This window comes from Battus philenor, unplaced genomic scaffold, assembly GCF_028537555.1.
Source record: "Battus philenor isolate CCGP_79_NKW_IND1 unplaced genomic scaffold, ilBatPhil1.0.hap1 SCAF_27, whole genome shotgun sequence".
Classification (NCBI taxonomy): Eukaryota; Metazoa; Arthropoda; class Insecta; order Lepidoptera; family Papilionidae; genus Battus; species Battus philenor.
In genome coordinates, this window is record NW_027181690.1 from 10,661,752 (window position 1) to 10,678,653 (window position 16,902).

The following is a 16,902-nucleotide window of genomic DNA, read 5'->3' on the forward strand; positions in this document are numbered from 1 at the left end:
ATAACGGCTATACTATTGTTTCTGTTGATTTTGTTAGCCTGGGGTCTTTAACAGCTTCATCAGTGACTTCACGAAACGGATGGGTTCGTGAATATCCAAAAAAGTTTTCTGGATCAAACTCGAGTTGCAAGATGAAGTTCGTACGAAGGTGGCAGCTCTACTCGTGTAGGTGTATGGTGAGAGATGGCAGCTTGAACCACTCGGCGATTTAATAGAGGATATGTAACCGACCTAGGATCGCTCAAGATGTTATTATAGTGGGACCTGCGCTTGCGGTGTTGTATGGGTCTGCAGCGTGTGTGGCGCTTAGATTGTGGAAACTCATCAGGGAGCGACGAGAATGTCTATGTGATGCTTCTTCGTGACCTTGGGAGAGGTACGTGGGGAATAGGAAGATGCACTAGCTTTGAGAGGATTTGGGTGAAAAGAGGCTGTCTCAAAGTAGGTCTTTGAGGAAGAAGATGGAAACCATCTCGAATCCACGGAATCCGCAAATGCCTTTTGTGCAGCAGTTAAAGGCTAGTCATATAAAAAGTATATTTAATTATGTTTTCGTTATATAATAGAAGAGATATACAGTTGTCTCATTTCTAGCTTTATAAAAAATTTAAATTGCTATTCAATTTGTAAGTGATAAATCAATTTCCTGACCTCCGGCACCTGAATTAAAGGTGTTGAAACATCGCTCCAATTGCCTACTAGCGTGTCGTCGCTGTCGTGCCCGGATGTAAGCCATTACCCTATTGTATGTGCGCCAGTGAGGTGCTACAATCGAGTGGACCTTGATCTCGGCAATATCCTAACCGAGTGCTTCCCAACCTTTTTTAGTTACATCATTTCACTTTTAATTAATCGTTTTGGGATTTACTATAGCTTTTTATAATAAATTCTCTCAAAGAATTTTATAATTATCCATAAAGAAGTACACACCTAGAAGAGTCGAAGAATTATTACTCTTAATAAATACATTAAAAAACGTTTAAGTTAAACAGTTTTTATACCCATATTATGGTTGTTGTGGAAAAATATGTACCTAGTACGCCATATTGGAACGGCGTCCATTTTGAATTTTAAATTTTGACATAATCATCGTGTTTTACTAGTGTAGCCCTTTCATTTGATACCCATATTGAGAGGGTTAAGGAAAAATATGTAATCCGCCATTTTGTATCGGCGGCCATCTTAGATTTCTAATGTTATTGATTTTTTTATATTGTATTGTCATCTAAATTAAATATGTGTACCAAATTTCAGATCAATCTGACATCGGGAAGGTGCTTAAATTTCAATTTCTAATTTTGACCCAAACAAATAAATTCTGTGCGGGTCGAACTAAATAAAACCGTTTAAAAATGCTTCGACGGTGAACAAGCGAAGCAACCTACCAATGCAATAATGTAACTGAGAAATCCGCACCGTCAGTTATTTTAACGACACCACCGTTCCACTGTTTATTATTTAAAATCAAAATCAAAACATTCTTTATTCGAATGGGCTATTACACTTTTGAATTGTCAATCAACATAAAATGTCGACATTGTTGTCCCTACAGGAAGCTACCTCTGTCGGAAGGCAGTTTGCTAAGAGCCAGAGAAACTTTCCCTCTCTCTCTCTCTCTCTCTCTCGTTGCTCTGTACAAATATAGTTTTATAAAAAGTAAGTGAGTGTTCGAAGTGGCCGTCAGGGCCGAAAGGTTCTCAAGTGGGTGGTTCTTAAAGTGGGCGTCTGATATGTCAATAGAGATTTAAAAACAATATTAAAAAAATATTACTGAAAAAGTTATAATATTCTATTCAGGAATACTATACTGATATTAATGCGTGGAATTAAATTTTGATGCTCACTCAGCAAGCTAATTATTGTCGCAGACTATAAAACTATATTTGTAAAGAGAACCTTTGAGTTTCTATCTCGTCTCAGCAGAACTGCCTTCTGGGTAGGTGGTTGCTTCCTGTACAACAATGCCGACATTTTACGTTGATTGACGTTTTGAAAATGCTTATGAAAGCGTATTCGAATGAAGAATATTTATATTTTGATACAGTAGCTGATATACAGTTTTATAAAGAGTTTCGGCAAAAATGATTTAATTTTAAATCCATTATATGTAAATTTACAAATATTTTTATTTAAAATTTTATTAATATAATACGCGTATTAAAGATTGAGAATCGCTGTCTTTGTAAATGGCTCCCAGAGGGGAGATAATTGGAGATATTAAAAAATTAGTATGTCCACACATCACTGTGGATTGCGGACATTATTTTTTTTTATAAAAAAAAAAACAATTTTACGCGAAGCATACGTTCATCATCAGCTAATGATTGATGATTGATTTACATCATAGCTTTGGTGATAGTAGACATGGCGCCCCCATTAGATGTACTGACGACATTGTTAAGATTGTGGGAAATCGCTGGATGCTGAAGACCGATGATGATCACCGTGGTGATCTTTGACGGAGGCCTATGCTGTGCAGTGGGCGTCTATAAGCTGATATGATGATATGTTTATTATGTGATAAATAAATGAGTTCATTTATTTATTTATTTAAAATATTTTTTACACAATTAATGTACAGCGGCGAACTTAATGCCGAAGGCTTTCTTTACCAGTTAACCGTCAGGCGGTTTGGAGATAAATAAATAAAGGTAAAACAAGTAATGTAAAATAAAAAAAGTAAAATCAAATTTAGAAGGAAAATAATTACATAAAAAACACTTTATATAAATATACTAACGGCTACTACTTACTATAATTATACACAAATATATCCTAATATATATAAATATAATAAATAATAAGATCCAATTATCGTGATGATTTCGTTATCTTGTCATGCAACAGCTTCACGTTAAATGCGCAAAGATTTCTTTAAATAACTTTAATAAAGACATTGACAACTCTACACTTTTATGCATATAATGTCCAATGTTATTATTTAAGTTTATTTTACATTACATAAGTGGTCTGCTTAAAATTTCAAATTATTGGACATCACCAACCGCCAACCACGGTATTGAACGTTCACCAACAAAATGGACAGATGACTGGTTTAAAATCCACGAAAGATGCTTGACAAATGCTACATCCAATGGAATCTTTAAATCTTTAGGGAGACCTATGTTCAGAAGTGGATATTTATTTATTACCCCTTTATTATACACCAATGATAATAAATAAACAACGGAACAATTTATATGGAGATACACGAGGTGGTATTATTACTCGAAGCGATCTCTACCAGACAACCTTTGGATGGAGATGAGAGACATGAAGGAGAGGGCAGTTTAGAATATATATACATACAAATACATACATTACTATACACACATACATACATAGAAAAATACTTGAGTATATATCTTCTTCTTGAAGTGCCTCTCCAACTAGTGGAGGTTGGCTATCAGCTTCCTGCTCTCTTCCTTATTTTTAGTTCTGCGTAATAGCTCAGCAGCGCTGGCGATTCCGGTCCACTCTCTAATGTTACGAAGCCACGACTTCTTTCTCTGTGTATATATATATTATATACGTAATTTAGTTGATGATGATAAAGAAACAGTTTCAGTTTTTATTTTAGTAAAATTAATATCCTTACCCTTTCAGCGGTGTTCGAGTCCTTCTCGCTACCATGTTCAGGATAGGGAGATGGGAACGGCGTGGTATAACTGTGGTGAGCAGATGGGCGGAAGTCGTCAAGATGGATCCTGATAAGAAGGCTTTCGTAATGGATGATAGATTTTTGACGTTTCGTGAGGTAAGCTATTCTGTTAATCCTTACAATACTGTAGGTATATATATATAGCAGAAGTAATGATATATACATGAGATTTCATTTATGGTCTCCCACTCATCACGATATATTTGAAACCATTCGCCTTAGAGATTTGAGATTTGGTAGGCATATTACTTTTGATATTTGAAATTCTACTAAGAATTGGTTTTTATTGTTTTTGTGCAACAGACTGGACACAGCTAGTTTATTAATAAAATATAATGTTATATGGACTATGTGTATGGACTGTTGGGACATAACGTCCCACTGAATTGTGATGAGAGACTGCTATGTCAAATTTATAAGCAGTTTGGTTTGAATGGTCCCAATGTAGTCTTTACACTCCTTAAATCTTAGTGAAAGTTATATGTTTATTGCCAATTAGCACAAATAAGTACATTCACACGCCTGAAGTAAGAATTAAATATAATTTCACACTTCACATACTATTGTACTGCAGTATCGAAAGGGTTAAGCGGATATTTTCCTTGATTATATTTATTTTTTGTACTTTATCTATTAGAATAGCAGATTTACCGACTTTTGGTAGCACAGCGCTGAAGTAGCATAACCTAAATGCTATATATCAACTATTCTAGTGGACCTCCTAATTTCATCACAGGCTGCTCATCATCATAATTTCAGCCGTGATCATCACCTACAGATTTACTAATGAAACTGTTAGATGCGGTATGCATACAGCGTCTTTCAACGACCATTACATGGCCATTTCTCCGATTTGTGTGTGAATACCCTACTTCTATGTTTCCAGAACCTTGAAGCCTCAATGAGATGCAATTTTAGTTCATCGGATTAAAAGGACAAGTAATAGTAGACTGACTAAATGTAGGGCTTTCGATGGATGTATTCCGCTAAAAACCTATCTAAGTGACAGATTCCGGTTGAAGCATGTCAAAGGCTATTGTAGATATATGACTTCCCTTTCTTATGATAAGACTAAATATCATTGACAGAGAGACACGAGATCGATTTGTCATTGTTGTGGAATTTCTACCTGCTTCTTCTCTATACCTATAGCACTTGCGAAGTAGAGTAGAGACGAAAATGAAATAGAATAAAAATATAAATTTATAACAAGTTGACAAAAAATAAGTTCTGTAAAAATTTTCAATGTTGAATAAACGCATCTCTATGTTTATATGTATCTTTATCTGAATCCTTTTATTTACTTTTATCTTTGTTTCCATCTTTTCCTTTATATTTTTTTTTCTTATGGACTTATTTTTAGAGCCTATAGTACTCTCTATCATATTTAGGACAGGAACTTTTTTAACTCATTTTATTCAGTTTGTGTTTTCTAAGCATTCTCCTGTTTTATATATAAAGATAGTCTCTATCATTCCTCTTCTATTATTTAAGTTTTCTTTCATTCTTTTACCAATTATTTGCATTCCATTCACACCTCGCTTCTTTTTCTTCGCCACACTCTTTTGGTATGTCACAGTACAGTTTCAATTTTGAGTTTTATATCAGGACTTATTTATGTTATATTATTTCCAAATTTTCTATATTCTAAATACAATTTGTTATCTGATTTTTATTCTTACACGACTTACGTTGCATTTTTAATAATGAACTGTTATGTAAGGTTTGGCGACACTCTTTTTAACTTTTTCGGGAGGTGATGGTGCCATTCTCCATTCTTCTTCCTAACTCTAGTCAATACCCTGGTTTTACGGGTGGATACAAAACCTTTGTGACATTTGACCTATAGACCTAAGACCAAAGTGTCTTGTATTACTCCAGTTCGTAATTTTAACTTAGTTAACCAAACACCTTCTTTCAGGGTGATGAATTCAGCAACCGAATAGCTTGGTACTTCAAGCTCCAGGGTTTCAAGACGGGTGAAGTTATCGCCTTGTTCATGGAGACTCAACCGGAGTACGTGTTCATATGGCTGGGCCTGGCCAAGATCAGGGTGACGTGCGCGCTGGTGAACACCAACCTTCGAGCTGCTTCGCTGATATACTGCCTGAAGATAGCAAACTGCAAGGCCGTTATATTTGGTGATGAAATGACTGATGGTAAGATATAATTGTAGACTGTTAAAACTCCTCCACATTTTTGATTATAGTTCCAGTATTATGATATCAAAGTGTTTATTTGTTATAGTGCCAGTATTATAATTTTAAAGTGTTTATTTATTACAGTTCCAGCATTATGATATAAAGTGTTGATATATTATAGTGCCTCTATATATATATATATATATATATATATATATATATATATATATATAATATATAAGTATATCGCGAGTAGTCACTGAATGTGGGCAGTGCAGGATCTGTCATCGTGGCGATAATGCAAAGCAATAGCAACAGACTAAGAAAAATTTTGACTCGGGCGACCTTGTGTCGGAATGCTAAGCGGATATTATCGACGAGCGATAGCCCAAGCCAGGGGCCCCTTGTGGGGTAAATATAAATGTATAAATAGAGCAAAATAAATAAATCAAGGAAAATAAAGCAATAAAAACCAAAATGTAAACCGGTATTCTGATGGGAACGTCGAAAGTGAAGTGATGAATGAAAGGATTATGAAAGAATGAAAGGAACGAATGAATTTATGGAGAGTAAAAGATGAGAACGCAAATAATGAAATCTGTGATATTAAAAAGTGTTTTGTAAAAATAGTCCCTGTGTACCCAAGAAACAGAAAGTACGAAAGGCCCCTGAAAACTGGAGTCATCAAAAAGTCACTCCATAGAGCGTACACTGAGCTCGTCGACCTATCAATGCGATAAAATAGTAATATGCAGCGGCACGAACGAAGCTCCCTCGGGAGCCCTAGGGTTTCGCCACTTCAAAAGAGATCTTAAGATAGGCATCCTCTGCAAACTGCTACTTCAAATCCCGCTGCATACTGTCCAGTCAAAAATGATTTTTTAAATTATATTGGTAAGTAAGTAGATAGATGATTGTAATTGAATATACATATAAAGATACGGTTACATGTGACTACTTTTTTACTTTTACTAAAAAGGTGTACTAGTTTTTAATTACGTTCGTAACAAGGAATATAAAAACGTCACATATATAGTTTCTTTGTTCATTACTAGATGGCGCTGAATTAAATTTTACATGTTTATTCCAGCTATAAAAGAAATACAGAACGAACTACAGGACATCCCGCTTTTCCAATTTAACTCCCCCGACCGTAAATTGACACCAATCCTGCCGAACACGGTGCCATTGGCGACGGAATTGATGGAGATGTCAGTGGAAGCCTGCAAGGACGTGGAACCTGCGAAGCCTAGAGACACCTTGATGTATATATACACGAGCGGTACAACGGGATTCCCAAAAGCAGCAATCATAACAAACATAAGGTGAGTTGATTTATATTTTTATATAGTAGAGCAGTAAATTCCAGGAGGTCTTTTACCAATGTGTGTTTCCGGTGATGATATATAGATCCGAGAGGTCACGTACAACGGGCCTCGTAAGAATGCTAAAAGTCATCCAGAGAACAATGAAGAGATAGAATCAGAAGTATAGCTCAAAGACTTGCTCTTTTGAAGGCCGGTGGGGCCGATAGGTTTTCGAGTGGTGACCAGAAGCTGGTAGATGCGGCGTGGATAGTCCTCCACTAGGTGGACTGTCAACATAGGGTCGCAAGATGTCGCTAGATGCGGGCAGCGTGAGACGGGTCATTTGTCGATGTTTAGGTGAGGCTTATACCTTGCAGTGGGCGTTCATCAGCTAAGCAGAAGAAGAACAGAGTTCCCTTTATATTTTTTTTATGGCCCCCGCTATTGGAGGCCTCTCGTACCCCTAACTTTTTGGGATCAGGGACTTTATGATAATTATTTTTCAGTCTTTTCTTTATTTATCACTCTCTTTCACGCGTCACAATATCTTTCATTCTTTACTTTTGTCCTTCACAGTATCTTTCGTTTTGCTCTTTTATACCTTCTTTCTTTCCTTCATCTTCTGCTAGTTACATTTTATTTATTTTTATTCTTTACCCTTTATAATTTTAGTTGGTTCCGGTAGTTTCCCTGCTGCTAAATTTCTACCATATTCCCAAAACTCGACAAAAAAAACCCAAAGATTAGATCTAGGTATTCAAATTTCAGTAGCGATTGAGTTCCTACCAAGAATTAATAGATTTTGTAAAATATTAAAAAAATAGACTCTGAGAATCTTAAAATATTATCTGCCTACATTGAAATCATGCTAGTACTTCTATTCATTATTATGAAAAGCAGGTGAATTTTAGTAGACCATCGTAATGTAGACATTTTATGTTAATTGGCGATTCGATAAATTCGAATAAAGAATATTTTGATTTATATTCCAGATACTTACTGATCCCGCTTGGCGTTCACAATTCAGCTCAGCTTACATCACAAGATGTGATATACGACCCACTGCCATTACACCACACAGCTGGTGGTGTACTCGGTGCAGGTCAGGGCCTGGTGCTCGGCTGCACCGTGGTGTTGAGGAAGAAGTTCTCCGCCTCCAACTACTGGGTCGACGCCGCAAAATATGGTTGTACGGTGAGTCAAGCGTTCCAAAGAAGTTTCTGATGCTACATGATATGATGCCTACATCTAAAAACTATTTGTCTATACTGTGAACACTATACTGATGTTATTATATTACTTACTTACTTAGGAAGTCGCGCATCTATAAAACTATATTTGTAAAGAGCAACTGTTGAGTTTCTCACCGGTTCAGCAAGAGTGCCTTCAGAGCCGCTGGTAGCTTCCTGTAGGGACAACAATGTCGACATTTTATGTTGATTGACAATACCAAAGTGCTTTCAATAGCCTATTGGAATAAAGAATGTATTGATTATTATTTTAACTACAAACACGACCAGGTCTTGCAAAGAACTAAACAACGGACATAGAGGATAGTGTTCAGACATTACCTCAAATTGGTTAAACATATTTAGGAAAGCTTAACCTCTCTCGGGAATTCAGTTATGTCGATGTAATTTCGTAAATCAAGCAAGTAATCCAAAGTAACTGTGTACATTTAACATTACTTCAGTTTGTCCACTAATGGACTCAGGTGCCTATTGGGGTTTAGAGACATAAAGTGGATTTATGACATAGTTAAGACCACCTTTGGGGGGAGGCCTGGCAGACGGCGCCTATTGAATGAATGAAATAGAAGATAAAAAATATATATTGCCTTTGAGTTTCTTTTACCTTTTTTGGTCTAAGGTATCTCATACGAAAAGATGGTATACTGTATTTGACGTCAAATTAAAAAATATATTTTTTCAAGTAGGCATTTACACTTTAGATTCATCGATTATATTAACATTATAGGCGGTAAGAAGATTTGTTGAGAAGAGCCGGCAAGAAACTTAAGTTATTTATTTTTTTTAAAAACTAAAAACTATTGAATAGTATAATAAGATCAATTAAATAATGTACTGTTACGTACTGTGGATTCTGACTCGGAATGAAACACCACTAGTTTACAAGGAGTCCTTTATTCACAAATCAAATGGTCACCCTACTTTAACATAAAGTATGCTTTCGCTTAGTCCAAACTTCGCTTTCAAATCGCTCAAGAAATCACTGTCCAAATAACTTACCAAATAGTCACTTTATATCACTGATCGTAGATCTTAATCTTATAACTCGAAAAACAACACTGAACTGTCGACATGGGGAGTACACCTATTTATACTACGGAGAAGGTTCTAGTAAGTTCTAGATAGTATTCGGTTAGAATTTCCGAGAACCGCACACAAAAATATATAAATAATTTCAAAGGCACGCGTGTTTACGGCACTTGTGTTTGGTGTTTACTAGGATTCCGTGCTTAATATTTAGAGAAGAGTTCCCCAAACTTTTGTTGTGTCGTAGACCCCTTGCCATGTTTTTCCGTGTTGGGTAGACCCCTACTTACCTGATATTGATTTCCTGTAAATTTCTAACTGTAGTTAAGTTTAGTGTTAAAAACTTAAAGTAAAAACACATGTTAATTTATACATTTATTAATTGAATTTAAATTAAAACTACTCAAAATAAAATTTTGTATCTGTTATATAAAATATACGTAACATTAAATAAACTATAAATAAAATAACATAAGCAATAAGTTAATATTTTTAGTGAGAAGGATGAACCTGATGCTTTAATAATAAATTATCAACATTTGGCGTCAATTTTGTAAGGGTTAATCTTAAATCTCCTCGGCTAATGATGTCCAGTCCTAATTTTTTTTCTTCATAGGTCCCGTATAAATAATGTAATTGTTTTGATATTATAAGATAGTATGATGTAAGTAAATAGGTACCATCAGTGTATGTGTTGAGATCCACTATCGTGGACCCTCATTTTCATTTCATGGACCCCCCAAATTTTTTTTCGCTGACGTAGACCTCTTGCAGGTTGTCATAGACCCCTAGGGGTCGATATAGACCACTTTGGGAATTACTGATTTAGAGGGTTTTGTAACTCGTGCTTTGTAATAATAACTGAACAAAAAAAATACATCGTGTGTTGAATAAAGAATATTGTAATTTATATACCCAGGTTGCTCAGTACATTGGAGAGATATGCCGATATTTGCTGACGGTACCAGAAGGTCCTAACGACCGCGCACACTGTGTCAGAGTGATCGTGGGCAATGGACTCCGACCACAGATCTGGCAGCAGTTCGTTGATCGCTTCGGCGTCAAGAGGGTTCTCGAGTTTTACGGCGCTACGGAAGGAAATAGCAACCTTGGTAAGTTTTATTTGATGTAGATTTCATTTGTCCGGTGATAATGTTTTCCGGAATATTACTTAATGTTATTATTTACTCAACGCCCTACTTAGGTAGACATATTTAAAGTCGAGGGACGTTACTTGATGGAAGCAGCACAAGACAAATTATTATTGAGTCTCCAGCCGTATTCCACAGAGGCGCTTTTCACTTTGATATTTAATGGACTGTGGCGCGATACGTTTATTAACTCTTTCGTTACCAGCGCAGAATTAGACGGCATCCACCTTTTACAGTATCCAACGATAAATATTGTACATCGACTTTGGAAAGAGACAATCGGCTAATTTCGGCTTCGTAGAGCGTTATCTCTGTCGCGCGAAATACAAACAGTCTAGTATCTATTAGGAGCTGTTACAACAAATATAATTTGCTTCTTTTGATAATTATTTTTATTCTTTGTATAAAATACACGATTTTTTCTATAAATTTCTTTATGTTGGGGTAAAATATCGTCGGGTATTGTAATGTGGGCTAATGTATATTACAAAGAATTGTCCAAATTTCTATTTTTAATTAATATACAAGAAAATTTCACATGAAAAAAAAATTAAAAAGGGCGTTCACTACTGAACATAGCCATACGGTATATCACAAGCTTCGCCCATCATTCCTATCGTTTGCTCGCAGGGTGGTGAGTGAGACTGTTAATAGAAACAAAACAGTATAGATAAGTACCTACCTAATAAACTGCACATAAAATAACTAGTCAATTAATAATAGGAAAAATAGAATAAGAAAAGTGTAGTAATGTATTAAGAGGCAGAAAAGGCCTCAACCGCACTACTAGAAAGTTCAGCTTGAGGCTGATTCGACCTCAGCCGCACCAGCTGAAAGTTCTTCAAAATTGGGCCCGCAGTGAACGTGTTAAAAATGCAAAACCTTATTTTTTAAATTTAACTCTTGTTTACTTCCAGTGAACCTTGACTCGAAAGTTGGTGCCATCGGGTTTTTAAGTCGGCTCGTATCGTCAATATATCCTCTAACACTAGTTAAGTAAGTAACTTATATCCTTTAGTATAACTTAAGTGATAAAACAAAAATACTTTGCCAAACATCGAGTTACATGGCGACGAATAGCGAAGGCACCTGAACCGGGGCATGACCACGTCCGCTCTGAAGATAGCACAGAAGATTACTTCATTCTTTTTTATTTTATTAAGGCATATCAAAAAGATATAAAGAAAAAAAATTACAATTTTTTTCTAACGATACCCAAACAGTTTTAAACCTCTGTATAAAAACAGTTACAAATTTTATCTGTAGTAGAATTGAAAGTAATTAGTTGACTTCAACTTAGTTTTAAGTAACTTACGATATAACTTAGATATTTAAACAATAACATGAAATAACGTGAACAAAAAAGTATATTAGAAATATTAAATTTAATTGTAAAAACAAAGGCATGGATGCTAATGCCTATGGAATATATTCTAATAAAAAGGCTTAAAAATAGAGGCTTTTTAAGGCTTTAAATTACTAACCAATTATCAATTACAATCAATACTAATTTAAAGCTGATATATTTATTAAATAAATCTTATTATAGCATTCAACAGTTTTTTGTTGATTAAAATGTGTGTAGCTTGTTTTGTTGACTCATTTAGATGGTTGATATTATAATGTACACATCAAATATTGTTATAATTAATTTTAAAGAGGAACTGTTGAGTTTCTGGCAGGCTTTCAACAGATCAGTGTTCCGAGCCGGTGGTAGCTTATTGCTTATGTTAAAAAAACGATGCAAATATTTACTTTAATAAATATTTTTGATTTACAGATGCGATGAAATCACCGGCGAGATACTTCGAGATGAGAACGGAAGGTGTATCACCTGTGGACCTCATGAACCTGGTAAATTAATTATTCTTCTACTCTCTTCTGTCTTGGAAAGTCATTTCAATCTCTTTCGTCTGGAACGTACAATGAAACCCGTTTTTGTGCGGTTGATAGAAAACGCATAAAAATTGCAAAATTTCTTCTGACGGTTACATTTAAGTTAATATATTATCAAGATAATAATGTAAATAAATGTATATATATATATATAAACTATTTTACAAATATGATATGAGGCCAAGGAGCCAAATCAAACTGACAATCAAATGCACATGTATAGGTTATGTTATATATTTATATAAGGTGTATTTTATGTTAATGATTATATCCTTAACCTGGTTATATTTATACAGAGCTACAAATAATCTTGCAAACAGCCGCATGTGGCTCGCGAGCCGCAGGTTGACCACCCCTGATATATACGCATATATATAAGCGTTGCTAAATTTCTCTTTAAAATTTTCAAGTATATTCGTTTAACCGTTCTTATCTTGTTTATTTTGGCATTGAAATTTGTACATTTTTTGATTCTTATGTTTATTTAAAAAAAGTTTTTAAATTTAAATTCGCCCGTTGTTTAAAAATGTTGCTCACCTATGTTTTAGGCGAATTATTGACTCTCTAAAAGTACAATAATAGTACTTCAAACTAAACATTAGATATCTCATAACAAGTTCGTACAACATAAGTTGTACAGTCTGATTGGTGTATATAAAAGGTTTAAAAGGGTGAACGTGGTGAATTTTTCATGTCACCAAAAAGCTTTTACAAATATATTTTTAATTACCATGTATAAAGTTATCTTTCTAAAACTTTCTTGGAATATAGCGACACATAGTAAATAATAATTATTTTTTCCTACTATATTACCATTACGTTATTTATTATTTCAGAAATAATAGTTTTTTTGGATAGTGTATTCCGCCTTAAACTTTTCTTCTATTTCTAATCATTCAATTTAAATAATTACATTATTCAGGTCTTCTACTCGGCAAGATCGACCCGAAGAAAGCGATTCTGATTTTCTCTGGTTACGCCGACAAGACAGCGTCGGAGAAGAAAATGGTCCGGAACGTGAGAGTGGAGAATGACTGCTACTTCAATACAGGAGATATCCTCGTCATGGATCATTACGGATACTTCTACTTTAAGGATAGAACCGGCGACACATACCGGTATGTCTAAATATCCTTATCTGAACAGAATTTTTAAAATTGTTAATTGAATTTTCAGAAAACTGTTTCTTGGATTTAAAAGTAAAAGTCGAATGAGTGAGAAAACAGAAGTGGTATGAAAGTGCGCAAAAATAAGTCTAGCAGCGTCCGTGTTAATTTAAATTTGCTTTCATCTAATGAATTCAGGCGTTATTGTGCGGAAGTCCATCCTAAGTAAGAAAAGGACCAATATTTAGCCACTTCTGCACATGCAGTGGTAGTCGTGCAATAAAGTGCACCGCCCGCCAGCCCGCTGACAAATGCGTATGCGGCAAACAATGCGAATTACACAACTACCACCGTTAAATCACTCAACACGTGTTTCACCCCTCCACGGGGCATCCTCAGGAGTTATGTTACACCAATTAGTGCCAAACAGAGTCAATTCATTTTGCTTTACAGATGGCGCGGTGAGAATGTATCCACGGCAGAAGTGGAGGGAGTGATCAGTAATCTGGTAGGCTTGAAGGACACCGTAGTCTATGGCGTACCAGTGAGTGTAAAATTTTTGTTATTTTAATTACGATTTTAAAAAAAAGATTAAGATCTGTTTGAAATTAATTTTTAATCTGTTTAATTGAGTAATACGAAAATATAATTTGAGATACAAAATTTATAAATAAAAGAGAAATAGTAATCGCCTCTATGAAAGCCTCCTGTAATCCCAGTTCCCGATTCCTGATTCGTTGTAAACTTTTTATATATTGTAAGAAACTTTAACAATTTTAGATCCCAAATTTGGAAGGCAAAGCCGGAATGGCGGCCATCGCGGACCCTGAAAAGAAACTGGACCTCAACCAACTCGCTAAAGGTCTGACATCATCATTACCAGTCTTCGCCAGACCTCTGTTCCTGAGGATATTGCCTGAGCCACCCCTCACTGCAACTTTCAAATTGAGGAAGAAGGAACTAATTAAAAATGGATTCAACCCCAATTCGCACACCGACCCCGTATATTTCTTAGACCTCAAGACAGAGCGTTATCTGCCGATGACAGAAAAATTATACAATGATGTAATACAAGGCCATATTAAACTATGATTTTATTATCCAGGGAAGTTGAAACGTTTCGGATAAATAGGTTGTCCCATAAATCAACGTCACGATAACCTAAGAAAATTTATTTAAAAGTTATATTATAAAATTAAGACAGCCTGTATATATGAAGATGTTAATTACAATTCAAATGAATATAAAGAAATTGTATTTACATTAGTATATAGAAATAGACATAGATTATAATGAAGTGAAATGTCACACGATGAATAAATACAGATTAAATATCAAATTTTTAATGAATTATTTTACTCTGTTATATTTTTATGTGGTTTATGTGGTGATGTGATTTAGCAGCCAGCTCTAGTATCTTTGGACTACCTCAAGGTGATTTGCCCATCTTGTGGGTCGTACTGCACTGCGTTTGCTATGATCTTCACTCCAGAACCCCTTTCTCTAGACATTTGTTTTGCATGTTATTGACTTACTGGTTTCAGGGGGTCTCCAACCATTCCTATTGTAAATGTATAGAGGTTGACATACTAATGAGATGTAATGACTAGATTTCTTTCTGACTTTCAATCGCTCAGATATTTTGATTTTTAAACCAATTACAATCTCTGCATTGTTTACGTAAATTAGTATACAATGCATGTCTTTAATTGTGTTTGAACATTAAATATACAAAAATATCTTGCCTAGAGTAACTACATATCTATGTATATATGTATGTTCTGTCTATATGTACACGTTCACTACATTTTATATATGTTGGTTATGGTTGTCTGGAATAGTCTCGTGTGATAAGACAGCCAATTGTACTTGTTTCTTTACTATTATACAAATATTTATATATTTTATAGCGTGTACAATAAAGTGTATTAAATAAATAAAGTAAAAAACACAAACTAAATTTTTGCAATTCATAGTATAAAAGATGACGCAAAGGTTACGGCATAACATGAACGCGACTTAATTTTTACAAATGGCGCCAAATGTAGTCCATCGCTTGTTGACAACTAATTTTATGTCGTCATAAACGTCAAAACACAAAGACATTTGGCGCCATTTTGTAAAAATTAAGTGGCGTTCATATTATGTCATTATTTATGCGCCGCGTGTTAGTTTATTTATGTAATTTATTTAGCGTATTTTACATTATATCTCGTATTCCATATCAAATACATATTGTTTATATGAATGAATGTGATACGTATTTAAGATGTTAGATATTAGTCAAAATTAAATACATATATAAACAAATATTTGTCTTTTTTATTTACTATTGTTTTTCAATACCATTTTTTATTTATTTATTGTGGAAACTTAGAAACTTATTACGTAATAATAAGAGATATACACAAAAAGTGTGGCATACATGATTATTGAAATCCTATATGCAAGTTACTCAACAAGCTTTATAGTATGTATATGTCATACAATATATTTATAAGCATTATATATATGTAATAAAAAAATCTATTTTTAATGTGGAGAATACTAAAAATTATAATATTTAGATAAATAAATAAATTGGAGTGTCTGTTTGTAGTATTAAAATAACTGCTTTTTACTACATGCATATGAATATATATACGGTACATATATCAAAACCATATTTTCAAAATTTTTTGTCTGTCTGTCAATTTGTTCCGACTAATCAATGAAATGGCTGGACCGATTTTGTCAAGACTTATACTAGCAGGTAGCTGATGTAATAAGGAGCTACTTAGGCTGCTTTTATTAAAAAAAAACTAAGTACACTAATCATTTTTTTTAAATTCCACGCGGACGTAGTCGCGGGCCTAGCTAGTATTCAATAAGCTCATACCGCTACTTTCATTTGCCGTATACAGGTTGTAAAAGCTGTCAATTAATTTATGGTAAAAATTATCACAAGACCAATGGTTTCAGAAATAATAAAGTAATGATAATAAATACAGAAAATAATTTCTGTTTACTGCTTATCCATGTTGCATTGAGAAATAGGTTTAAAAACTTTTGGCCGAAAAATGTGCTATACATACACCCTTTTAAAGCCACCTACCAATCAACGTGGATACCAACACGATTTTTTGTCAAAATTAAACATTTATTTCAGCTCATAGATGTCCTAGAAAGGGTTAGGCCTCCACCAAATATATCTACGGTTGGATATACCATAATCGCCACTCTAGGTAGGCAGGTTGGGCGATTGTAGTGTGGTATTATAGTACGCAAACACTGCTGCCTTACCTCTGTACACTTGTGAGTAGTGGCGATCCTATATAATTATTATATAAGGTGTGAATTATATAAGATTGTATCTGGAATAGAT

General features: G+C 34.5%; 1 protein-coding gene across 1 annotated transcript in view; it reads left to right on the forward strand.

Annotated features, from left to right (window-relative positions):
• Fatp3 (Fatty acid transport protein 3) overlaps window positions 1-15,736 on the forward strand; it is a 34,733-nt gene extending 18,997 nt beyond the window's left edge. Inside the window, exons 3-12 of the mRNA XM_068768849.1 lie at window positions 3,607-3,757; window positions 5,583-5,820; window positions 6,893-7,127; window positions 8,102-8,303; window positions 10,305-10,497; window positions 11,454-11,532; window positions 12,317-12,390; window positions 13,355-13,550; window positions 13,992-14,082; window positions 14,319-15,736. Of these exons, the coding sequence (XP_068624950.1) occupies window positions 3,607-3,757; window positions 5,583-5,820; window positions 6,893-7,127; window positions 8,102-8,303; window positions 10,305-10,497; window positions 11,454-11,532; window positions 12,317-12,390; window positions 13,355-13,550; window positions 13,992-14,082; window positions 14,319-14,630 (1,771 nt within the window). The 3' untranslated portion in view covers window positions 14,631-15,736. The remainder of the gene's footprint in view (window positions 1-3,606; window positions 3,758-5,582; window positions 5,821-6,892; window positions 7,128-8,101; window positions 8,304-10,304; window positions 10,498-11,453; window positions 11,533-12,316; window positions 12,391-13,354; window positions 13,551-13,991; window positions 14,083-14,318) is intronic.
• Window positions 15,737-16,902: the final 1,166 nt, after the last annotated feature.